Source organism: Phycodurus eques, chromosome 11, assembly GCF_024500275.1.
Source record: "Phycodurus eques isolate BA_2022a chromosome 11, UOR_Pequ_1.1, whole genome shotgun sequence".
Taxonomy (NCBI): domain Eukaryota; kingdom Metazoa; phylum Chordata; class Actinopteri; order Syngnathiformes; family Syngnathidae; genus Phycodurus; species Phycodurus eques.
The window spans coordinates 28,880,627-28,906,622 of NC_084535.1; the positions used below are offsets into that span (position 1 = coordinate 28,880,627).

The 25,996-nt window shown below is 44.6% G+C and overlaps 1 protein-coding gene across 2 annotated transcripts; it reads left to right on the top strand.

Annotated features, from left to right (window-relative positions):
* Window positions 1-260: 260 nt before the first annotated feature.
* fbxo28 (F-box protein 28) lies at window positions 261-25,996 on the top strand. Of its 2 annotated transcripts, none has more exons than XM_061690354.1 (5): window positions 261-456; window positions 2,335-2,444; window positions 12,730-12,868; window positions 20,254-20,449; window positions 25,087-25,996. In XM_061690354.1, the coding sequence occupies exons 1-5, from the start codon at window positions 268-270 to the stop codon at window positions 25,590-25,592; spliced, it is 1,140 nt and encodes a 379-aa protein (XP_061546338.1). In that variant the 5' UTR covers window positions 261-267; the 3' UTR covers window positions 25,593-25,996. The 2 variants fall into 2 exon arrangements, with proteins under 2 accessions (XP_061546338.1, XP_061546339.1); XM_061690355.1 differs by lacking the exon at window positions 261-456 and adding an exon at window positions 473-635.

Sequence of the window (25,996 nt, forward strand, 5' to 3'; positions counted from 1 at the left end):
TGTTATTCTTTACAAACTTCAAAGATTTGTACCAAAACAGAGACTCGTTCAACCAATGATTTTAAACAGGGGTTTGTCTTGAAATATTTACATTTGTGAATAAGAACACTTCCTGATGAACAACAACATCCAAATTCTGGTCCTTGGCAAACACACTAAACTTATTGGGCTCCATCGTGCAAGGTAGTAGAAGAAGAAGAAGAAGAAGAAGAAGAAAAAGAAGAGCTGTCTTTAACGTCATTTCCGCCCACTCAGTTGGAGAATAAAATGGCTACCAACGTGGAGCGAATTGATGGCCGCGTTGGTTCTTTGCATTCAGATGTTGTGGTACTCAAACAACCCATTTCACCAGTCGATCAGACCCATCAGAACAACCCGCTTTTAGGACTACCTATCGTGGCCATTGAGGCAATTCTCAATTTGTTGTCTTACGATGAAATCAGTTTGCTGCGCTCGGTGAGTACAACAAAAGGCGTGTCGAAAACCCCCATCAACTATTCTTCAAAACTTTCAGTTCGTGAATCTGTGACGTGGTGATATAGTAACGTTCTATGCCTTGGGAGTTGGGGCTGTGCAGGGTGTCTGCAATTCAGACAGTAACACTAGCCATGTTATGGACGGACAAAGAACTAAACGTATGTGTGTGGATTTATTTGTTCTTGTGCAAATTCGTGCTTTACAGGCAAGGACCTTGCAGAGGTGAAAGCTTGTGGTACCTGTAGTTGTCATTCTACTGCTGTATCTTTTGGTATTAGAATGTATTTATAAACAGACTTCTAGCCTATACATTTGAGCGTAAAGTATTTTTGTGTGTGCATGTAATGATATGTAACAACGTTTGTCTTTTTATGCACGTAAGTGCAACAACAACAGTTTGAACAGGGGTGCGTTCACCGTTTTGTCTCGGTTGGCAGAAAGCCTGTGACGACGAGTTATCGGGTCGTTCACGCTCATTTCCGTGAATTTATAAATGGGAGTGCCGTGTTGCGTTATGGGCTGTATATACAGCTTGTTAACCAAGGATTCTTCGAGCTTCTACGGCATCCCAAAGACACATGAAGCTCAATGAAAGCTGGCTTATTCTAACTGACTGTTTTCTTTCGGCACTGTATATCTATAGTAGAGGTAAGACACTTGATAATGACTTGTTTAGCAATATGATATTCAGTATCATATTAATGATATTTGGCACAAACAAACAAAAGCTATATCTCACATGAGCGAGTAACTTGCATCTGCCTTCAATACTTGATGCCTCCGTTGCTTCTGGTGATATCAGAATCAGAATCATCTTTATTTGCCAAGTATGTCTTAAGTCGGCCTACTATCGTATACAAATTACAAATGGATATGAGCCTTACAATATGCAAATACACATCGTCAGAATCAGAATCCTCTTTACTTGCCATGTCAAAAACACAAGGAATTTGTCTCTGGTAGTTGGAGCTGCTCAAGTACGACAACAAACACTCAATTGACAGAATACTTTTGACACATAAAAACACAGTCACTGAGTCATAAAAGCTAATGCAGTAATGCCGGTACAATTTTTTTGAGGTGGTCCAGCACGAGGCGTTCAAAGGACTTCATGATGTCAGACAGATGTCAGGGCGACAAATTTTTCAAATCTGCAATAGGTGTTCAAGTCGTCTGCTTGTACTTTATTGTTCTCATCTTGGGGGGGTCGCTTGCAATTGGTTGGAGATTGTAATGCATGCCAGACTTATTTAGAGTCGTTCGCGGTAAACTGTTTTTCTAACTTTGCTGCATAGTTTCTCTTTGTGATGTTAATTTCTTTAGTCAGCTGGCTTCTAGTGCGATGATACAGGGCCCTGTCCCCGCTTCGATGTGCGTGCTCTTTAGCCTGGCGAAGTTGCTCAAGTTTGGCAGTGAATCACGGCTTGTTGTGATTGAATGTGCGAAATGACTTTGTTGGTCCACACCTCTTCACAGAAGCTGATATAGGATGTCACAGTGTCCGTATATTTATTCAGACTGCCAGTTGAATTTTCAAAGACACTCCAGTCTGTGCAGTCTGAACAGCTTTGAAGTGTGGAGACGTTTGGCCGTCTGGACATTTTCCAATCAACAATTGAATGGTTAACACTCCTGTGTGTAGCAATATACACACTTGAAATGGCATCAACAGAATGTGAATATAAATACAGCAACATATAAAGTCGTGTGATGCAAACATATCTGCCAGTGGTATATAAACAGCCTCTCTTCGGGTTGCGTTAGCGCAATAACAAATGTGCGATGTCGTGTGTCAAAAGCCAGATCAAGGTTGGCACCATTTGAATAAAATTGACTTGAATTGTTTGTACCCTGCAGGTTTGTAAGCGAATGGATATGATCTGCCAGCGTGTTCTTAATCAGGGCTTCCTTAAGGTGGAGCGTTATCACAGTATATGTCAGAGGCAAGTCAAAGCTCAACTTCCCAGGTAAGAGTCATATATCATTATGCATTATGCCAGGAGAAATGCTTCCATTAATGCTTAGCCAGTAGTGGCATGCAGAGATCTGGAGTTGTGCGGTGCAATCTCCTTGATTTTCATGCCCACCACCCCCAAGTATGAGACTGAGTACAGTGAACGCTCAGACATTGGTGATTCGGCAAGTGCAAATTCGCCAATTTTCAGTTTGTTTTTTTTGGCGGAAGCTAGTCTCAGTTTTTGCTCTCAGGCCAAAGCCATGTCTAAGATAGGAATATTGCTTGGGCACTGTCTGTTGGCATCTTAATTCAAATTCTTAATTTTTGAAAAGGGACAGTGTCCTTTAATTACTATTTTATTAAATGTAAAAGCACCCGAGTTGGCTGAAAGGCTAGTTTTCGTTGGCGGTCCGTTTGCCTGATGATACTTGTTGTTACTGATGTTACTGGGCAGATGAGGATAAATAATAAAAAAAAAAAACTATAAACAAAACAAGAGTATAACATGCACAACAAATAAAACTACATTTTCAATAAAAACATACAATATATTTAATGACAAATTTAGACAATAGGAATGGAACGTCTAAACTGTTCAGTTCTACTGTCTTGGTTCGGTCCGAATGTGTCCCGTTCGGTTCGTAGGCCCTCACACTCTTTTTGGGGAAGCTGCGAACAGTAGCGCTTGTCAAGGCACAATCTGCGGTTCATCCACTATCTGCGTGTACATGCAAACCACATCAGCCATCTTTGTTCGCTAATTACGGCAACGACATTAGGATGAAATGCAGGATTTGCGGTCTGTGGTGCGCTTGTATATAGAGATAAATAGATGATAGGGGTGAAACAGTTCACAGAATCCACGGTTTGGTTCATATCTTGGTTTGCTGGTGACGGTTTTCGTTTCGGTTCAGTATATGTCGTATATCCTATATTTCATATGATCCATCCATGCATTTTCCGTACCACTTATCCTCACTAGTCGTGGACGAGAGGCGCGTTACACCCTGAACTGGCGACCAGTGTGAATGTGAGTGCGCATGTTTTTTTTGTTTATATGGTGTGGTGTACATATGGTGTGATATGTACAGTCCCCTCCAAAAGTATTGGAACGGCAATGTCAATTCCTTTTGGTTTTGTTGTATACTGAAGACACTTGGGTTTCAGATCAAAAGGTGAATACGAGACAAAAGTTCAGAATTCCAGCTTTTATTTCATGGTATTTACATCTAGATGTGTTGAAAAAAGAGAACTCAGGACGGAGCACCTTTTGTTTGAAACCACCCACTTTTCAAGTGAGCGATAGTACTGGGACAGACATTATTAAATTAACTAAACGTGAATAACATTTAATATTTGGTGACATTTAATATTTGGTGGCATAACCGTGACTTGCAATAACTGCATCAACCCAGCAACCCATTGACTGTTGTGTTCTTCATTTGAAATCTTTTTTTCAGTTCTTTTTTGTTTCTGGGGGTCTCCTCTTAAGGAGGTAATGCTCTATTGGGTTAAGGTCTGGTAATTGACTCGACCAGTCTTAAGACCTTCCACTTTTCCCGCCTGATGAAGTACTTTGTTGTGTTGGCAGTGTGTTTTGGGTCATTGTCTTGTTGCATGATGACGCTTCTCCCCCAATTAGTTTGGATGCATTTTTCTGTCAATTGCCAGACAAAGTGGTTTTGTAGACTTCAGAATTCATTCTGCTGCTACCATCATGAGTTACTTCACAAATAAAGACGAGTGAGCCTGTTCCAGAAGCAGCCATGCAAGCCCAAGCCATGACATTAGCTCCACCATGCTTCATAAATGAGCTTGCGTGTTTTGGATCATAAGCAGATCCTTTCTTTCCCTGTACTTTGGCCTTTCCATCTCTTTGCTAGAGGTTAATCTTGGTCTCGTCAGTCCATAAAACTTTGTACCAAAACTTTTGTGGCTCATTTCTGTACTACTTTGCAAAATCCAATGTGGCCTTCCGATTTTGTTTTGGTGATGAGTGGTTTGCATCTTGTGGTATGGCCTGTGTATTTATGTTCTTTGAACAGTGGATTGTGATACCTTCACCCCTGCCCCGTGGAGGTGGGCAGTGATGCCACTGACTGTTGTCTTTTGGTGTTTCGTCACTGCTCTCACAATGTTTCTGTCATCAACTACTGTTGATGCCCTTGGCCGACCTGTTTGTCTGTTGCTCAGTACCCCAATAGTTTCATCATTCCAAATTGTTGTATTAGCTATACCCAATGTTTGTGCAATAGCTCTGATTGATTTTTTTCCCTCTTCTCTCAGCTCCAAAATGGTTTGCTTTTCGTCCATAGACATCTCTCTGGTCTTCGTTTGCTTAACGGCAAATGCAGTCTTCACAAGCGACACCCAAAGCCAAAAACAGGCACTATCTAATGTTTTAGCAATAAATCTAAAAGGCAACACTTGAGCAACTAGAAACACCTATCAGTCACATGGTCCAATTCTTTTGCTCACTTGAAAAGTGGGTGGGTTCATAGAAAAGGTGCTCTGTCGTGAGCTGTTTAACACATCTAGATGTAAATACCATGAAATAAAAGCTGGAATTCTGAATTTTTGTCTTATATTCATCTTTTGATCTGTGGTGTACGGACGTCACGGAGCTCAGCACACATTGCAGCCCCCCGCATTTGGAGTCGCTGTTTTTGTCCTATTTTTATGCTTTATTAGAGCAAAAATAGTAACAATTATGATAATCTTGGGTGGCACGGTGGACGACTGGTTAGAGCGTCAGCCTTACAGTTCTGAGGACCCGGGTTCAATCCCCGGCCCCCCGACTGTGTGGAGCTAGCATGTTCTCCCCGTGCCTGTGTGGGTTTTCTCCGAGCACTCCGGTTTCCTCCCACATCCCAAAAACACGCATAAATTGGAGACTCTAGATTGCCCGTAGGTGTGACTGTGAGTGTGAATGGTTGTTTGTTTGTATGTGCCCTGCGATTGGCTGGCAACCAGTTCAGGTTGTACCCCGCCTCCTGCCCGATGACAGCTGGGATAGGCTCCAGCACGCCCGCGACCCGAGTGAGGATAAGCGGCTCAGAAAATGGATGGATGGATGGATGCTGATCGGCTTTCATGTCACAAGTCGCCGATCGCGCAAGACATTTAACTCTGCGTCTTTGTTGCGTATGAATCCAAAATATAGTTTATTTTTAACCTTGTCACGTCTTGTTGCGCAGTACTGTAACTGTCTGACGGCCAATAAAGTTTTTTTCCATCTTGTCGGATGTGGGACTATTTTGCGGTGTTTCAAACAAACGACACGTTATGTGCAGTCTGTGCACAACTGAACTAAGTCGCGGGGAACGTTATTTAAATGCTTCAACACAAATTTGATCGAACACCTGAAGAATGTACACGTGGAGCATGCCGCGTTCAAGCAACGCTTGGGGGGGAGAAAAAGAAAAGTGTCAAACGGAATCAAACTCTGGACAACACCGTCCACAGTGAGAAAGTTAGAGTAAGCAGTGTCATCAACAGTATTTATGAAAGTAATTTAATTGCAATAAAGCAATTGGCACCCATTATTTCTGTCAGTTGTAATGTTGATTTGACCTAAACTTGTCAATGGCCAATCCTTGAATGCCCCCTAGAGGTCATTGATGTGTTAACTTTGCCTAAAATGCTAGAGAATAATTTGAGCTGGGATGGCCTCCAGCACGCCCGCAACCCTTGTGAGTATAAGATGTACAGAAAATGGATGGATACAGTACACAAGTATGTACAATAAATGAACAAGTCATGTCAATAGACACATTGCTCCATCTTGTGATCGGATTGGTAATCGGGTATCGTTTTTAAAACATTTGCTGACCCCAAAAATCCTGATCGTGTAAAGCCTAATAATTAAACGTATCATCTGGTCCTCTAGGTCCATTTGCTCTCGCGTACACTGTTCCACGGTCGCCATTGTTGTTGCTTTGTTCCTTGTTATGGAAAGGAACGTGAAAACGGCTACCAGAAATGGCCAAAAAATGCAGAGGAAACACTACCCTGTGGCGTCCTCGCCAATACCAGCCAGAGCAACCTCCCCGACTTGGAGGAGAACTGCATTACATTTTCAAAACAGCGCGCGTGGGTTACGCTCGAGTATAAAGGCAAACTGCGCGCGGGATGGCCACGGTGACATCAGCGCGGTGGCAGCCCGCGCGAGCATAAAGAAGCCTTAAAGTGGCACAATGTGGAGAGACTTTTCAGAACGTGTCACGCAAGCTTCCATGCTTAAATACGCACTACGAGATGTAAAAGTCTGTGAATTGAAGACAGCAGGCTTCTTTCATGAGACCGCTGAAAAAAACCCGAAAAGTAACAGAAGCCTCATTTAGAGCTACACACTTGATGAAGAAAAAGTAGCCATTTCCCCAGCTTTTCAAAGACTCAAAGATGATAAATGCAAAAACAGTACTTAAAAATGTGAAATATGGACCCAATGTAATTTTCACTCTTTCCAAGGTCCAATTGGGGGCAACTACAATGGTTACAAGAGTGTACCTGGCCAATTCTAGACCTGGCAAAAGTGCAGGTGTTTTAGGATCCAGTGTGACGAGTCCATAGACAGCAGCAGTACAGCACAGCAAATGGCGTTTATCCGGATGGTGTTTTATGGTTTCTCCACAAAATAACTTTGGACACTGCTGCCCTTAAAGAGAACTACGAGGAGAGTTTTTTTTTTTTTTTTCAGAGAAAAGGGTACCGTTGGAAAAACTGCCATCGGTGACTACAGATAGGGCTCCTGCTATGATTGGTCGACATACAGGATTAATTTCTCACTGTAAAGGTGACTCACAGTTCCCAAAGTTTTTGAATTACCACTGCAAGCATTATGTGCAAAAGTGCTTTGAGCATGTGATGACTCCTGCCGTGAAGATCATAAACAGCATCCGTTCCAGAGCTAAACCGCACAGATTATTTTGATTGGTATTGAACTCACGATTAAGAAATACGTTTATGCATAAATTTCAAAAGTATGATTATTATTATTGTTTAACTACCAAAACTTAACTTTAAATAAAAACTGAAACGAAAAACCAGAAAATAAATTAGTTACAAGTAAAATAATATATTAAAAAATACGAAATAAAAAAAACAGCAATAAATACAGGCATGCCTGAGGTGTCTATTGTATATATTTATCAAAAAGAAAAATTCACATCTCAGTATTCTGGCATTTAGCAAACAGAAATAAAGTTAGTAATCCTAATTGACCTAAAACAGTCAATGAATAAAATATTTTTAGTCTGGTTTCATGTCCAAGGCTTGAATTAAGAGATCTCGTATCGCAGTTTGCGAGTTAAAATTTGCATTTTGGGCCGAAAAACCCCTCCTGGAAGCTGTCACCTTATCATGGTGGAGGGGTTTGTGTGTCCCAATGATCCTAGGATCTAAGTTGTCTGGGGCTTCATGCCCCTGGTAGGGTCCGAGGTGAGGGACCAGACAAAACACTGCTAAAAGAACCCTATGATGAAAAATAGGAATGGATCTAGGTTCCCCTTGCCCAGGACGCGGGTCACCGGGGCCCCCCCCTCTGGAGCCAGGCCTGGAGGTGGGGCTCGAAGGCGAGCACCTGTTGCCTGGGCCTGCACACATTGGGCCCGGACGGGCACGGCCCGGTCGGGCACAGCCTGAAAGGGTAACGTGGGTCCCCCTTCCAATGGGCTCACCAGCTGGTGATCCGATCCCGGCTACAGAAGCTGGCTCCTGGGACATGGAATGTTACCTCTCTGGCAGGGAAGGAGCCTGAGCTGGTGTGTGAGGTTGAGAAGTTCTGACAACATATAGTCGGACTCTCCTCCACACACAGCTTGGGCTCTGGTACCAGTCCTCTCGAGGGGTTGGACTCTCTTCCACTCTGGAGCTGCCCATGGTGAGAGGCGCCAAGCAGGTGTGGGTATATCTATTGGGTATACCCGGCTCGGCGCCTGTACGTTGGGGTTCACCCTGGTGGACGAGAGGGTAGCCTCCCTCCCGTCTTCAGGTGGGGGGACGGGTCCTGACAGTTGTTTGTGCCTGTGCACCAAACAGCAGTTCAGAGTACCCATCCTTCTTGGAGTCCTTGGACGGGGTACTGGAGAGCGCTCCCGCTGGGGACTCCATTGTTCTGCTGGGGGATTTCAATGCTCACTTGGGCAATGTTAGTAAGACCTGGAAGGGCGTGATTGGGAGGAACGGGCCCCCCGATCAGAAACCTTCTGTTATTGGACTTCTGTGCTCACCACTAATTATCCATAACGAACACCATGTTGAAGCATAAGGGTGTCCACACGTGCACTTGGCACCAGGACACCCTAGGTCACAGTTCGATGATCGACTTTGTGGTCGTGTCATCGGACTTGCGGCCGTATGTCTTGGACACTCGGGTGATGAGAGGGGCGGAGCTGTCAACTGATCACCACCTGGTGGTGAGTTGGCTCCGATGGTGGGGGAAGATGGCGGTCCGACATGGCAGGCCCAAATGTATCATGAGGGTCTGCTGAAAACGTCTGGCAGAATCACTTGTTAGAAGGGGTTTCAATTCCCATCTCCGACAGAACTTTGCTCATGTTCCGGGGGAGGCGGGGGACATCGTCGCCGAGTGGACCATGTTCCGCGCCTCCATTGCTGAGGCGGCCGACCGGAGCAGTGGCTGTAAGGTGCCTGTCGTGGCGGCAATCCCCGAACCTGTTGTTGGACACCAACAGTGAGGCATGCCGTCAAGCTGAAGGAGTCCTATCGGGCCTTTTTGGCCTGTGGGACTCCTGAGGAATGCAACTTTGGTGGTCACTGAAGCAAAAACTCTGGTATGGGAGGAGTTCGGTGAGGGCATGGAGAACGGTTTCCGGACAGCTTCGAGGAAATTCTGGTCCACCATCCGGCGAGTCAGGAGGGGAAAGCAGTGCACCATCAACACTGTGTATAGTGGGGACGGGGCGCTGCTGACCTCGACTCGGGATGTTGTGAGTCGGGAGGGAGAATACGTCGAAGACCTCCTCAATTTCAACGACATGCCTTCCCATGAGGAAGCAGAGTCTGGGGTCTCTGAGGCGGGCTCTCCCATCTCTGGGGTTGAGGTCACTGAGGTGGTTTAAAAGCTCCTCGGTGGCAAAGCCCCGGGGATGAGATTTGCCCAGAGTTCCTAAAGGCTCTGGATGTTGTGGGGCTGTCCTGGTTGACATGCCTCTGTAACATCGCGTGGACATCGGGGACAGTGCCTCTGGATTGTCAGACTGGGGTGGTGGTCGACCCTTTTTAAGAACCGGAGGGTGTGTTCCAACTACAGGGGGATCTCACTCCTCAGCCTCCCTGGTAAGGTCTATTCAGGGGTGCTGGAGAGGAGGGTCCGCCGGGAAGTCAAATCTCAGATTCAGGAGGAGCAGTGTGGTTTTCGTCCTGGCCGTGGAACAGTGGACCAGCTCTACACCTTCGGCAGGATCCTTGAGGGTGCATGGGACTTCCCTTAACCAGTCTATATGTGTTTTATGGACTTGGAGAAGGTGTTCGACCGTGTCCCTCGTGGGGTCCTGTGGGGGCTGGTTCGGGAGTATGGGGTACCGAACCCCCTGATACGGGCTGTTAGGTCCCTGTACGACCGGAGTCGGAGTTTGGTCCGCATATCCAGCAGTAAGTCGGACTCGTTTCCGGTGAGGGTTGGACTCCGCCAAGGCTGCCCTTTGTCACCAATTCTGTTCATAACTTTTATGGACAGAATTTCTAGGTGCAGCCGAGGCGCAGAGGGGATCCGGTTTGCTGGCCTCAGTATTGCATCTTTGCTTTTTGCAGATGATGTGGTTCTGTTGGCTTCATCAGGCCGTGATTTCCAACTCTCACTGGAGCGGTTCGCAGCAGAGTGTGAAGCGGCTGGGATGAGAATCAGAACCTCCAAATCTGAGACCATGGTCCTCAGTCGGAAAAGGGTGGCGTGCCCTCTCCAGGTCGGGGATGAGATCCTTCCCCAAGTGGAGGAGTTCAAGTATCTCGGGGTCTTGTTCACGAGTGAGGGAAGAATGGAACGGGAGATCGACAGGCGGATCGGTGCAGCGTCTGCAGTGATGCGGACTTTGTATTGATCCGTTGTGGTAAAGAAGGAGCTAAGGCGAAGCTCTCGATTTACCAGTCGATCTACGTTCCTACCCTCACCTATGGTCCCGAGCGGTGGTTCTTGACCGAAAGAATAGATCCCGGATACAAGCGGCCGAAATGAGTTTCCCTCCGCAGGGTGTCCGGGCTCTCCCTTAGAGATAGGGTGAGAAGCTCGGTCATCCGGGAGAATCTCAGAGTAGAGCCGCTGCTACTCCACATCGAGGGAGAGTTTCTCTACATCCATCTGATTCGGATGCCTCCCAGACGCCTCTCTGGTGAGGTGTTCCGGGCACATCCTACCGGGAGGAGATCCAGGACCCACTGGAGAGATTACGTCTTTCGGCTGGCCTGGGAACTCCTTTGGATCCCCTCGGAAGAGCTGGATGAAGTGGCTGGGGAGATGGAAATCTGGGCGTCCCTGCTGAAGCTACTGTCCCCGCAACTCGACCTCGGATAAGTGGTAGAAAATGGATGGATGGATAGGCCTAAAAAAACACACTGAAAAGCAGAATTGGAAATCACGGTTTTACCATGAATACTGTTGTGGTAAACCGACAAGAGAGTGGCACAGCTGTGCCATTAGATGCGAGTGGGCTTGTGGAACGTCGCCGGACGTGCGTTGACTCTGTCCAATACTTCACAGCCTTTCTCCATGTGCAGCTCGTAGCACACGACAGACACACTTCAGGGAAAGTTAACTGTTTATTATGTTTGCCAGTCTGCAAGTTAGCCCACAACCTGACGTGCTAACGGATAAATGGCTCGTTCCACCATGGCGATGTCTTATGAAATGTCAGCACCGTGCTGCAAGTTGTTGTGTGTGTGTGTGTGTGTGTGCGTGTGCGTGTGTGTGTGTATTCCCCAATTGACACACACGGGTAGTTAACTTTTATTATGCTCGCTAGCTCACAAGCTAACGGGCTAGCGAGCTTAGAAGCTCAACAGCTTGCTCCACCGCGCCGACGTAGTTTAAAACGTCAGCATTGGGACCTCGGTCCGAATTGGTGTGTGTTAGTGGCCAATAAACACAAACATGGGTAAGTTAACTGTTAAGTGTTTGTTCAGCATAACCTCGGGAACATTTTATTCAGCCAGCGAAGTTAGCAAACGTATACGGTGGTGTGATAGTGTTTTACCCCCATCCTTCCTTTTCAATTATTTTTTTTTGCATATTTGTCACACTTAAATGTTTCCCATCATCAAACAAATTTAAATTTTAGTCCAAGACAAATGGTAAATGGACTGCACTTATATAGCGCTTTTTCTGCACTATCACAGTGCCCAAATCGCTTTACAAAGCCTCACATTCACCCATTCACACACACATTCATACACCAATGGGCGACCGTTGCCAGGCCCACTGGTTGCAAATTAGGGTTCAGTGTCTTGCCCGAGGAAACTTCGACATGCAGAGAGTTGAAGCCGGGATTCGAGCCATCCACCCTTTGGTCACTGGACAACCCGCTCTACCTAGTGATCCACAGCTGCCAGTTACAACACAAATAAACACAAAATACAGTTTTAAATGTTTTTTGTTTTTTTTTATTACGGGAGAAAAAAATAATCCAAACCTACATGCCCCTGTGTGAAAAAGTGATTGCCTCCCAGCCCCCAGCGTTAAAACATAACTGTGGTTCATCATACCAGAGTTCAATTTCTCTCGCCACACTTAGGCCTGATACTGCCACACCTGTTCTCAATCAGGAAATCACTTAAATTGGACCTGCCTGACAAAGTGAAGTCGACAAAAAGATCCTCAAAAGCCAGACATCATGCTGAGATCTAAAGAAAGTCAGTAGTGAACCTTCCCAGGAGTGGCCGGGCCTACCAAAATCATCTCTTGGGCGGCTGCCACTTTACTTTGGTGAACCGCCCACTATGCTTACCATGGACCTCACACCTGAAAGACATTTCAGTTGTTGTTTTTTGCTGAATAAAAAAATGGTTATGAGCAAGCACATACTGCTAGGACTTCTGCTGCTGTTGGTTCTCAGCAGTTATTTGAGTTAAAGTGTAAGGAAGTATTCATTTGCTGGCTCCATGTTGACTTTCCATTTTAGTATTGTACTGTAAGAACAATATTGTAGTATTGTAAGTACCAATACGGATCTGATGTGTTGGAGCCATTATCCCTGGAAGGGACTGTGTGTTTTAATGTTAATAGCTTTTGGATTATTGGCTGTGGAATTATTATTTGACTACTTCCCCCCCCCTCCCTCCAGACGAGAGTCCGAACGGAGAAACCATTCACTGGCTCGTCATGCTGACATACTCGCTGCTGTGGAGACGCGCCTTTCTCTCCTTAACATGACGTTCATGAAATATGTTGACTCCAACCTCTGCTGCTTCATCCCTGGAAAGGTTAGCTGTGTTAACTTTTCTTTCTATAAATAAAGTTGAGTTAAATGGTAGTTTGCAACTTTAATAGAAAATCAGATTTTGTCATAGTTGTAACAATACTCAATGTGGCTTAGTCCATGGTAAATATGGTCTGTGAAAAAATTACCCGTCCCTGACCTAATCTTGTGCCTCTAATTTGATATACCAGAAGAATCATCTTTGTTGGGAAAATGCTTGTACATGAAATTATTACTCTGCATTTATCCAATTAGAGTTGTGACGCAAAGCAAGCAGAGCAAATTTATTTATATTGCCCATTTCATACACAGGGTAACTCAATGTGGTTTACATGAGTAAAAGCATTTTAAAAAATAAAGAAAAATAGCTTATCAACATTTAAAACAGAAATATCTTTTAAAAGTGGAAATGCTCTAAAAATCATGAGAAAAAAGAAGAGTTTTTAACCTGGACTTAAAAACATTCACACTGAATGTGACTATGGACACAGCAAAAACTCAATGTTCGTGGATCACACTGGAGCAAAGGGCTATTTACGCGCCGTGGGAGAGGTTCAGGGTATCGCTGTCTTGCTGAAGGACACCAATCATGGGTCCTGGGTATTTTGGGGGCGAAGGTGAAATGCTTAACGACCTGGTCACCGCGCCTGAAGACAAACGAGACCAAAGGAATGACTTGAGGTGTCAATGATAGCTGCGCATTTGCCCACCCACAGCTTTGCCCTGTCTTGTTACCTGGCTACCCAAGAAAAGCACCTTATTCTTAATCAAGTGTTAATATAAACCCTAAATGTTATCGGTTTAAAGTTTCATTTTTTTGCGAGTCGTCCCCACGATGAGTGTGCGCTCGAGTTCGTGACAAACAATTGACACCTCATAAGTCACACCTTCAGTCTCAGATTTGTTGTTTTTTTGGGTGTGGTGGTTTCCTGTATATAAAGTTAGAGGCAGACGGGGGCCACACCGTAGGTTTCCCTTGCCCGGATGCAGGTCACCGGAGGTCCCGTCTGGAGCCAGGCCTGGAGGTGGGGCCCAAAAGTGACTGCTGGGGGACTTCAATGCTAACATGGGCAAAGACAATGAGAAGGGCATGATTGGGATGAATGGCTTCCCCGATCAGAACCAGAGCGGTGTTCTTTTATTGGACTTATATGCTTGTCATAGATTGTACATAACAAAGACCATGTTCAGACATAAAGGGTGTCCACACGAACAAGGACACCCTATGCAGCAGTTTAATGGCCAACTTTGTGGTCATGTCATCTGGCTTGCGGCCGCATCTCTTCGACACTTGGGTGAAGAGAGGGGCAGAGCTGTCAATCTCACCATCTAGTGGTGTGTTGGCTCAGATGATGGGGGAAGAATCTGGTCCGAGCTGGCAAACCCAAACGTATTGTGAGGGTATGCTGGAGACGTCAGGCAGAGTCCTGTGTCAGAAGGAGCTTCAACTCCCAACTCTGGCAGAACTTAGCCCATCTCCCGGGTGAGACGGGGGACATTGAGACCGAGTGGACCATGTTCCGCGCCTCCAATGTTGAGGGGGTTGACCGGACCTGTTGCCGTAAGGTGACTGTCATGGCAGCAAACCCTGTGGACACTAGTGGCAAGGGATGTTAAGCTGAAGGAGTCCTATGAAGCCTTTTTGGCCTCTGGGACTCCCGAGGCAGCTAATGGGTACCAAGCGGAACGCAGCTTTGGTGTTTGCTGAGGCAAAAACTAGAGTTTGAGAGGAGATCGCCGGTGACCTCAATTTAGGATGTTATGAGTCGGAGCGCCGAATATTGTGAAGATCTCTTCAATTCCACCAACACCTGTCTGGGTACTCTGAGGCAGGCTGTCCTATCTCTGGGTTGGGGGTCACCAAGGTGGTTAAAAAGCTCCTTGGTGCCAGGACCCTGTGGGTGGATGACATCCGCCTGGAGTTCCTGAAGCCTCTGAATGTTGTGGGCCTGTCCTGTTGACACTCCTCTGCAACATCACATAGACAGTGCCTCTGGACGGGCAGACCAGGGTGGTGATCGCCCTTTTTTTAAAAAGGGGACCGGATGGTGTCTTCCAACTATAGGGGGATCACACTCCTCAGCCTACCTGGTAAGGTCTCTTCAGGGATTCTGGAGAGGAGGGTCCGTCATCTAAATATCAGATTCAGAAGGAGCAGTGTAGCTTTCGTCCTGGCTGCGGCACAGTGGACCAGCTCTACACCCTCAGCGGGGTCCTTGAGGGTGCATGGGAGTTCGTCAAACCAGTCTGTAGACTTGGAGAAGGTGTTTGACCATGTCCTTCGGGGAGTTCTGTGGGGGATGCTTTGTGAGTATGAGGTACCGGATCCCCTGATACGTGCTGTTTCATTCCTGTACGTCCAGTGTCAGAGCTTGGTCCGCATTGCCAGCAGTAAGTCAGATTTGTTTCCAGTAAGGATTGGACTTTGCCAAGGCTGCCCTTTGTCGCCAATTCTGTTCATAATCTTTATGGACAGAAGGGATCGAAGCGGTCCAGTTTGTTGACCACAGTATTGCATCTTTGCTTTTTGCAGATGGTTAGGTTCCTTTGGCTTCATGAAGTCGTGATCTTCAACTCTCACTGGAGTGGTTCGTTGCAGTGTGACGCGGTTGGGTTAAGAATCAGCACCTACAATTCTGAGACCATGATACTCAATCGGAAAACGGTGCTGTGCCCTCTCCATGTCGGGAATGAGATCCTGGCCCAAGTGGGAGGACTTCAATTTTCTGGGAGTGTTTTTCATGAGTGAGGGAAGAATGGAGCGAGAGATCGACAGACGGAACAGTGCAGCATCTGCAGTGATACGATCTCTTTATCTGTTGTGGTGAAGAAGGAACTGGGCCAAAAGGCGTAGCTCTCGTTTTCCTGGTCGATCGATGTTCCCATCCTCAACTATGGTCATGAGCCATGACCGAAAGAACAAGATCGGATACAAACACTTGAAATTAGTTTCCTCCGCAGGTTATCCTGCCTCTCCCTCGAGGCTGCCGCATCACCGAGTGATGTGGCCGTCCCTGTAAAGATGCTGCCCTCGTGACCTGACGTTGGATAAGAAGTGGATCGATGGGGCCCAGAGATGGCTCTTTTCTTATTTTTTTAACCAGACATATCATGTATCAAGTCATAGTAACTGTTATATAACAAAGTATTTTTTTAAAATTCAGAACTGCCCCTTGAGAAAGCTAGGTACAATTTTTTTTTTTTTTTGTCTCCACTTGAATTGTTTTGATGAGCTGATTTTGGTAATGATGTGTATGCATCTTGCTCGTGCTTGTACTTAAATGGGAAAACAACGCATCACTCTAGACCAGGATTCTTCAATTAAAATTCAGAGGGTTCTGGTTACAAGTTTTTTCTCAGGGCAAAGCTCCGGACCTCAAAATGTTTTGATTTGCAAGCTGACCTTTGAAACAAAATGGAAATGATACATTTCCTTTCCACAACTTTTATTTGTAGTTTTGCAAATGCGGTGTTTAGTTTTCCATGAAAAAAAAACTAATATATGTCTGACCAGTAAGTGGGAAAAAGTTTTTATCCCACGAAAGAAAAATGCATGAACAGAAATATACAACACAGTGGACCCCCGCTATTCATGGGGGATGTGTACTACACCTGACCACGCAAAATATGTGAATGTGAATAGACGGCCGTTTATAATTGCATTGAATTTTTTTCCCCCAGATAACAAACTTAACTTGGTCACAGACTTGCATTATTATACAGATTAACAGTTTGATAGCACTTTCAAAACTGTGAACAAATGATCAATACATTTCTACAGTGGAATTCTGTCGTCCAATTTTCATCATATAAAGGAGTATTTTACTCGGTTCACACAGCCTTTTAGTATTCTATCAGAAAGATGAATCTACAATGAAAAAGGCATGGATTTTGGACTTGAAGGATATGAGAGAGGATGGTACGTCGCACAGTTTTTGTTTTGTTTCGAACGCTCCACCATCATCCCAGTCGCCAAGAAACCTGTAATCTCTGGTCTGAATGACCTGTCGCCATGAAATCTGTGGTCACGACGTCCTTTGAATGCCTTGTGCTGGACCACCTCAAGAGCGTCACAGGTCCTCTGCTGGACCCCCTGCAGTTTGCCTACCGAGCAAACAGGTCTGCGGATGATGCAGTCAACAAGGGACTGCACTTCATCCTAGAACACCTCGACGGCGCGGGGACCTATGCGAGGAACCTGTTCGTGGACTTCAGCTCTGCGTTCAACACCATAATCCCCAAACTCCCCTCCTCCAAGGTTCTCCAGCTCAGTAGCTTGCCTGCCATCTGAAGTGGATTTACAGCTTCCTGATGGGCAGGACACAGCAGGTGAGGCTGGGGGACACAGAAAGCCTATGACAGAGTACCCAGAGTGGAACCGTGGTACAGCATGCGGAAGTCTGGAGTGGCAGAGAAGTGTGTTAGAATAATACAGGACATGTACGTGGGCAGCAGAACAGTGGTGAGGTGTGCTGTACGTGTGACAGAGGAATTTAAGGTGGAGGTGGGACTGCATCAGGGATCAGCCCTGAGCCATATATGTGTTTGTGACAGGTGGGTTTGGAAAAGTAGCAGCTTGGTCCGAAAGGCTTTAATATGTGAATACAGTTGGTTTATCAATGCATTTTGCTCCTGAAGCCTCGTGTTCAGGGTGTTAAGATGTCTGGTTATGTCAACTAAAAATCAGACAGCCAAACAGGATCGGTTAGTTCTGGCATCGGTTGTCCCTTTTTTGCCAAGAATTGTCCAATTTCCTCTTTGAGTGAGTAGAAACGCTGCAGTGCAGACCCCCGACTGAGCCATCTTACATCAGTGTGATACACAACATCTCCGTATGCAGCGTGAATATCCAGGAGAAATTGTTGAAACTGGCGGTGGCACAGGGCTTTGGAGCGAATATAATTTATAGCCTTTATCATCGGTTTCATAACGTGATCATATTTCAGATGTTTGGCACATAGAACTTGTTGGTGAATAATACAATGGAGTTTTATAGCTTTACCTCCTTCTTGCTTACTTTGTTACACACTTGGGTTGATAATCCACTGTGCTCGCCAACCATGGCAGGTGCGCCATACGTAATAATCCCCGTGATTTTATTCCACTGTAATTTTATGTCTTCTACGCCGGAACAAACAGAAGCAAATAAATCTTTCCCTCTTGTTTGGTCCTTAAGGCTCTGGAGGTCAAGTAGCTCTACACGCATGTTCATTTCAATGTCCACTCCTCCAAAAGAAATCAGTAACTGAGCGCTGTCGGATGCATCCGTGCTTTCGTCACAGGCTAATGAAAAAAATTCAAACTCCACTCCTTTTGCGTCCAACTGTCTCTTAATATCAGAAGAAACTTCTTCGATCCTTCGTGACACAGTGGTACGAGCCAGGCAAACATTGGCGAACTGTTGCTTTTTCTCAGGACAAATGTTCTCCACCATTTTCATCACACGGTCTTTAATAAATTCACCCTCAGTAAAAGGTTTGCAGTGCTTGGCAATCAGCGTTGCCACCTCATAGCTTGCCTTTTGTTGCATTTTCATTCGACTCACTGGCTTTTGTGAAAAAGTGTTGCTCTGCCGTTAAACCAGCTTCCAGTTGCTTCAATTTTTCACTGCGTTCGTTCCCAGTTAGCTTTTCGTAATTGGCATGTTCCGTCTGGTAGTGCCTCTTTATATTGAACTCCTTGAACACAGCCACAGTCTCTTGGCAAATTAGGCAGACGCAGTTGTTTCTAAACTCAGTGAAAAAAATATTCAGACTTCCATTTGTCCTGGAAACGTCGCCCCTTGCTATCAACTTTCCTTTTCTTACTTCCAGTTGCGATTTTAGAAATGGGCAAAAACCAGATGATGCGCAAAACGGCCCCACGAGAGTTCAGCCACAAGTTTACTGCCATCCTGTGGTGAAATATAAAATTGCGCGTGTATTTTGTACTGCCGGGCCACATATTGGTTTTATGACAGAGGCTTCGGGCCAGTGGAAATATGAACACGGGCCGGATTTGGCCCGGGGGCCGGACTTTGGGCATCTCTGGCCTAGAGGTTAAGATGACAGCTGCCAAATATAGAGAGATTCTCTGAGAACTTACTCCAGAGTGCTCTGGAACTCAAACTAGGGCTTCGATTTACCTTCCAACACAACAATGACCCAAAGCACACAAGCCAAGATAACAAACAAGTGGCTTCAGGAGCAACCTGTGAATGTCCTTGAGTGGCCCAGCCAGAGCCTGGACTTGAATCCCATCAAACATCTCTGGAAAGACCTAAAAATGGCTATCCACTGACTGACTGACTATGAGAGGACCTGCAGAGAAGAATGGGAGAAAATGTCCCAAAACGGGTGTGCCAACCTCGTAGAGACATACCCAAGAAGACCCGAGGCTGTGATTGTTGCCAAAGGTGCTTCAACAAAATATTAAGCCAGTGGTGTGAATGATTATGTATTATGTTTAAATGTGTACATTTTCAATAAATTCGCAGTCTGAATTATTTTTTTTTTACTTTGTCATTATAGGATATTTTATGTAATTGGTTTTGAAAACCTATACTCAAATCAGCTCTAGAAGAAGTCTGTAACATAGCAAAATGTGGAAAAAGTGAAGGGGTGTGAATACTTTCTGGTGGCACTGGAAATAAAAGCAAGTCTGGAATAAAAAAGCAAGTCTGGAATTTTCCAAACTGCATGCTGACGAGCCACAATGCTTATGGGAGAATGTCCTACGGAAAGATGAGAAACAACTTCACCTCTATGGCCAAAGATGCAAAAATGAAGCATACCAAGAAAAGAACACTGTCCCTACTGTGAAACTTGGAGGAGGCTCTGTTATTTTCTGGGGGTGATTTGCTCCATCTGGCACATGGTGTCTTGAATCTGTGTGGGGAAAAATTAAATCTCCAGACTATCACAGTATCTTAGAGAAAAATGTCTGAAAGCTTAGTCTCAGTCGCAGGTCATGGGTCTTGCAACTGGATAATTACCCAAAAGACACAGCTTATAAAGGACCCACAAATGGCGAAGAACGGATACAGGGATCGATGGGATACTTTGAAGTACAGAAGCCTGAATTTTTTTTTCTTTTTAATTAAATTGGCCTGACCCCAAAAAATATTAATTATATCAAGTAATCACACAATCCTAGTTACTGCTGTTAAAAAAAATAGGGGGCCAACTGTTCTCGAGATGACGAGATGGTATTGGTCTGTCACATTTCATATGACATGTTAGTAGATATAAATGAGTGAGAAGTGGTGTGTTTTGGGAATGAAAATGCAAAACAAATTCAGTCTTTGGCATCTTTTAAGAAAAATATTTACTATTTTTAACTATTGTTAATGTTATTACCAGGTTCCAGACTTTTGGTCCTCATGCACTTTTTGCTTTTTTATGTTGTCAGGTCATCGATGAGATCTACCGTGTGCTCCGATATGTGAATTCGACTCGTGCTCCGCAGCGAGCTCATGAGGTTCTGCAAGAGTTGAGGGACATCTCCTCCATGGCAATGGAGTATTTTGATGAGAAGATTGTTCCAATTCTGAAAAAGAAGCTGCCTGGAGCAGACTTGTCTGGGCGCCTCATTGGTTCTACTCCTGGTAGTCTCCTTTATTTATTTATTTATTTTTTTGGGGGGGGGGGAATTTAAATATTTTTACCAGATAATCACCTTCCTTCTCTCTTAATTTCAGATGAAAAAATATATACACACAGACATACACAGTGGTGCCTTGAGATACGAGTGACCCAACTTACGGGTTTTTCGAGAAACGAGCCATCATTCGGACAAATGTTTGCTTTCACTTGCAAGTGCAAACGCAATTCGAGCACTTGGAAGCAGCCAACTCAATTCAACTCACTTCACAAAAGCAACCCTTGAACAAATGGTAAACATAATCTAAACAGAGAGGTTTCAAGCTGTTTTATGCCACTCCCAGTTCAAGATTATGGTCAAACTAAGCATGAAATAAAGACAATTGCAAGTTGTGTATGTAAAACAACTACAGCTTTTCCTTAGGAAAGTCCGCTAGCTTAATGCTAACAAACAACAAGACAATTAATGGAAAACGACATTGACATGCTAAAGGTTAGAGGAATTGTTGAAATTTTTGCAGATTTATGAAAAAAGAAAAATTGAAATATCACACAGCCATAAGTATTCGGACCATTTGCTCAGTATTTTGTAGAAGCACCCTTTTGAGCTAATACAGCCATGAGTCTTTTTGGGAATGATGCAACAAGTTTTTCACACCTGGATTTGGAGATCCTCTGCAATTTCTCCTTGCAAATCCTCTCCAGTTCTGTCAGGTTGGATGGTGAACATTGATGGACAGCCATTTTCAGGTCTCTCCAGAGATGCTCAATTGGGTTTAAGTCAAGGCTCTCGCTGGGCCATTCAAGAACAGTCACGTAGTTGTTCTGAAGCCACTCCGTTATTTTAGCTGTGTGCTTAGGGTCATTGTCTTGTTGGAAGGTGAACCTTCAGCGCAGTCTGAGGTCCTGTGCACTGCGGAGAAGGTTTTCGTCCAGGATCAGAATTGGAATCAGAATCATCTTTATTTTGCCAAGTATGTCAAAAACACACAAGTAATTTTGTCTCTGGTAGTTTGAGCCGCTGTAGTATGACAATAGACAATTGACAGAGAATACTTTTGAGACATAGAGACATTGAGAAGAACAGTCACTGACCAATAAAAGGTTGCTAGTAATCTGGTAATGCTGGTACAATTTTATTTTTTATTTTTGGACCTTTGTGAAGGTGAAGAGTCCTCTAGAAATTTGAGCAGTTTGAATGACTAATGGCTGTGGGCTCCTTGAGCAAGACACTGATACCCCGAAATGCTCCCCGGGCGCTTCAGCTGCCCCCTGCTCCAGTGTGTTTCACTAACATGTGTATGTGTTCACTGTGATGGGTAAAATGCAGAGAACAAATTTTGTGTGCATGCATGCATGTTCATGACAATAAAAGGTGATTATTCTCTTCTATTCTCTAATAGAGCAATAGTCTGCTGCAATGACCATTGTGCAAAGGGCGCCGAGACATCAAGAAATGTATGCGCTTTAAAGTGACGAGTAGTGCGATAATCTGGGACAATGTCGATTGTGCAAATGTTGCAGATACTACTCAGTCGATTGTGCAAATGGTGCAGATGCTACTCAGGCACATGAGTGGCAAGTATTGGTCAACAACAGATATGCAGATAGTGCAGCGTGGCGAGACTACTACATTGAGTGCACGAGTAATTTATAATTTGCCCGACAGAAATGTGACAACAAACTCAAGACAAAAAAATTGGCAGCATGTTGCAATGGAATTCTAAGTTAACTGTTTAAGAAGTTAATGGCAAGAGGGAAGAAGCTGTTGGAATGTTTGCATTGTTTGCTAGTGCCTATCGACAATCTTTCCAGCAGTTTTGATTGTCCGTTACAGTTGGAGTTTGTCCTTTTTTGTAGCAGCACCAAACCAGACTGTGATGGAAGAATACGGGACTGATTCGATGACCGCTGTGTAGAACTGCCTCAACAGCTCCTGTGGCAGGCTGTGCTTCCTCGGAGACCGCAGGAAGTACATCCTCTGCTGGGCCTTTTTGAGGATGGAGTTGATGTTGAACTCCCATTTCAGGTCCTGAGACTGTAATTCCCAGGAACTTGAAGGACACAAGGCAGTTGGACAGCGTAAGGGGCAGCTGTGGCGAAGGCCACAATCATCTCTACAGTCTCGAGCGTGTTCAGCTCCAGGTTGTGTCGGCCGCACAACAGCTTCAGCCGATCCACTTCCTGTTGATACGCGGACTCGTCACCGTCTTTGATGAGGCCGTTGACAGTGGTGTCATCTTCAAACTTCAGGAGTTTGACAGCCGGGTGCGTTTAGGTGCAGTCGTTCGTGTAGAGAGAGAAGAGCAGCGGAGCGAGGACACAACCTTAGGGTTCCCCAGTGCTGATGATGCGTGTAGATGAGGTGGCATCCCCCAGCGTCACCTGCTGTGTCCTGCCCGTCAGGAACGGTCTAAATCCACTGGCAGATGGTAGGTGAGACACTGACCTGGAGAAGAGGAGTCCGGGGATGATGGTACTTCGCACAGTTCCAGAGATCTATTGAAGCTCTGTGTGAAGACTGGAGCGAGCTGGTCTGTGCAGACTTCGAGGCAGGATGGGGACTTTTGTTGTTCGACGATGCGTCTCACATCCTGTTCGTGGATGGTCAACGCAGAAGTCAGAGATGTGATGGTGGTCGGTGGTGCGACTGAGTGGGTATGGGGTGCGAAGGTGTCCTTTTCAAATCTGCAGTAGAAGCTGTTTAAGTCGTCGGTTAGTCTACTATTGTTCTCAGCTTGTGGGGATCGTCGCTTGGAATTGATTAACGATTGTAATGCATGCCAGACTGATTGAGTCGTTAGCACGAAACTGTTTTTCCAACTTTGCTGCACAGTTTCTCTTTGCAGTGTTAATTCTTTAGTCAGCTGGCTTCTATTGCGATTATACAGGGCCCTGTCCCTGCTTCGATATGCGTCCTCTTTAGCCTGGCGAAGTTGATTGTTGTGATTGTTTTTCCAACTTTGCTGCATAGTTCCTCTTTGCAATGTTAATTTCTTTCGTCAGCTGGTTTCTAGCTCGATTATACAGGGCCCTGTCCCCGCTTTGATATGCGTCCTCCTTAGCTTGGCGAAGCTGCTTAAGTTTATCAGTGAACCACGGCTTGTTGTTGTTCAAAGTGCGAAAGGACTTTGTTGGTACACAAACCTCTTCACAGAAACTGATAGAGGATGTGACAGTGTCCGTATATTCATCCAGGCTGCCAGCTGAATTTTCAAAGACACTCCAGTCTGTGCAGTCTAAACAGCTCCATCTTGGCTTCAGTTCCATCTTGGCTTCATTGGTCCACTTTTTGACTGTTTTCACTGAAGGCTTTGCGTATTGAAGTTCTTCCCTGTATGTTGGTATTAAGTGAATTAAGCAGTGATGAGACGAGCCTAGGGCTGCACGAGGTATGGCACGATATGCGTTATTTAGCGTGGTATAGCAGTGGTCTAAATTATTTTCCCTGGTAGGACAGTGGATGTGCTGCTTGTATTTAGGGAGTTTGTGGTTGAGTTTAGCTTTGTTAAAGTCCCCGAGAATAATGAGGTATCTTGGTAGGTTTTGCAGGTGCTTCATCTTTCCATATATATTGGTGTATTTGTTTATAACTTAACCCTGCTTTACACATCTCCACAACTTAAACCCCTGACATGTACATTGTTTTTCTTTGGCTTCATGGTGCTGTTTGTTAATTTATTTTTTCATCATATTCATACTATTATTAGATTACACACAGGTGGACTCTATTTACCAGTAAGACGTGGAATTTTATTTAGGGGTGCCAGAGTAAAGGCTGCATACTTTTTCATGCCACATTTTCCAGCTTTTTATCAGTAATGTTTTTTTTTAAAACAAGCTTTACACTTGAAAATTTGCGCCACTTTGTGATTCCAAATGTCATGTTAGTTTGTATAATTTGACAAGACAAAATTGGCAACATGTTACAATGGAATTGTCAGTTAACTGTTTAAGAAGTTTATGATTGATTAATTGTATGTATGATGAATGTATGCATTTATTCAAATTATACAACTGTACATAACTATGGTTATGTAGTGCTGTATGTTGTCAGTGAACTCAACATAACTCACTTCACAGCAAGCAGCAGTTTGGCAGATTGTGAACAGTTCTTCAAAAAAGAGGCTTCAAGCTGTTTAATGGTATGCCCAGTTATACAGTATTCCTGTCAAATTAAACATACGAGATGTGTGTGTTTTGACTTCCAAGTGTTGTCACGGAACGAATGAAACTAAGATGTCAAGACAACACTGTATTGTATTTTCTTGGATTAGAATATACAAGTAGTTCTGTTCCTACAGCTGCGACTTATACCAAAGTTGTGCGTACATCAGAACATGCCGTAGTTAGTCTCTAACCTCGGCTAATGCAGTAGTAAAGTCAGAATTGCAACAAATATTTGTATGAAAAAAATTCAAGGACATAAATACATAAAACAGTAAAAGGAAAAATGGTAAGGCGGTAACTGAACTTGCCTTCCTGTGCAGCAATGAACGTCTTATACCACAATGCAAACTAGTGCATTGTGCGCTGCTCTTAACCTTGAAACACGATCGTAACCTGTGGATCATATGTGAATGGTACTATTGTGCACCAGTTTTAGGAACAGAGTAATTTTAATTCATTCTGTTTCTTTTAGTGGCAGGTCCATCTAGTTCTCTAACCACCATGTCCTTGCTGGCCAAGAACGCACCATCACGCTCTGAGATGACCAAGGTGCAGCAGCAAGTGAAGGTCAACGGGGCGTCTGTGACAGTTTTGCGGCGGGAGATGCAAGAAATACGTGTCAAGCAGTTGGAACAGCAGAAGCAGCTGCAGGACCAAGAGCAGAAGCTGCTTGAACAGACACAAGTTATTGGTGAACAGAATGCCCGCCTTGCCGAGCTGGAACACAAACTCCGTGAGCTAATGGACAGTAATGCCATGGGAGGATCCACATCCAGAACACCTGTACCCTCCTCATCCAACAATGATGCTGTGTCACCCGCTGCCTCCAGTCTTCCTACCTTAGGGTTGCCAAGTGAAAGGGCAGGAATCTCCTCTGCAGCCAGAGAACTCGTTTGTGAGGGAGAGACATCCCTGAAACGCACCAGAAAAAACTTGGACTTTTTACGAAAGTCAAAACGTTTGTGTAGCAAGAAATGAGACTGTGTGCATTTTAATTTTTGGTTTTGAGATCAGATCACATATTCCTCATCTATGTTTGATTTCTTTCTCAGTGTTATGGTTTCATGGTGGTTAGAAAATGTAGTTATTCATTCAGTTCTTAATTCATGACTCATCTAACCTTCAATGACAAGCTATAGAAAGAATGTCATGTCTATTATGTGTCTAAAACATCACAGTTAAATTCAAGTTCATTTATAAATGACTGAATATTGGGGGGAGAATAAAATAATTTTGGCTCAATCCCTAATCTGGAGAACGTTGTGTTTGGGGCAGAATGGGTGAAGGCCAGCAACTATCGTGTGTTACAGTGTGCAGTGTTACCTCACCTATGAACATTTTAACTCAGGAGTATAAACAAGCAAGGAAACATAGTGAATTAA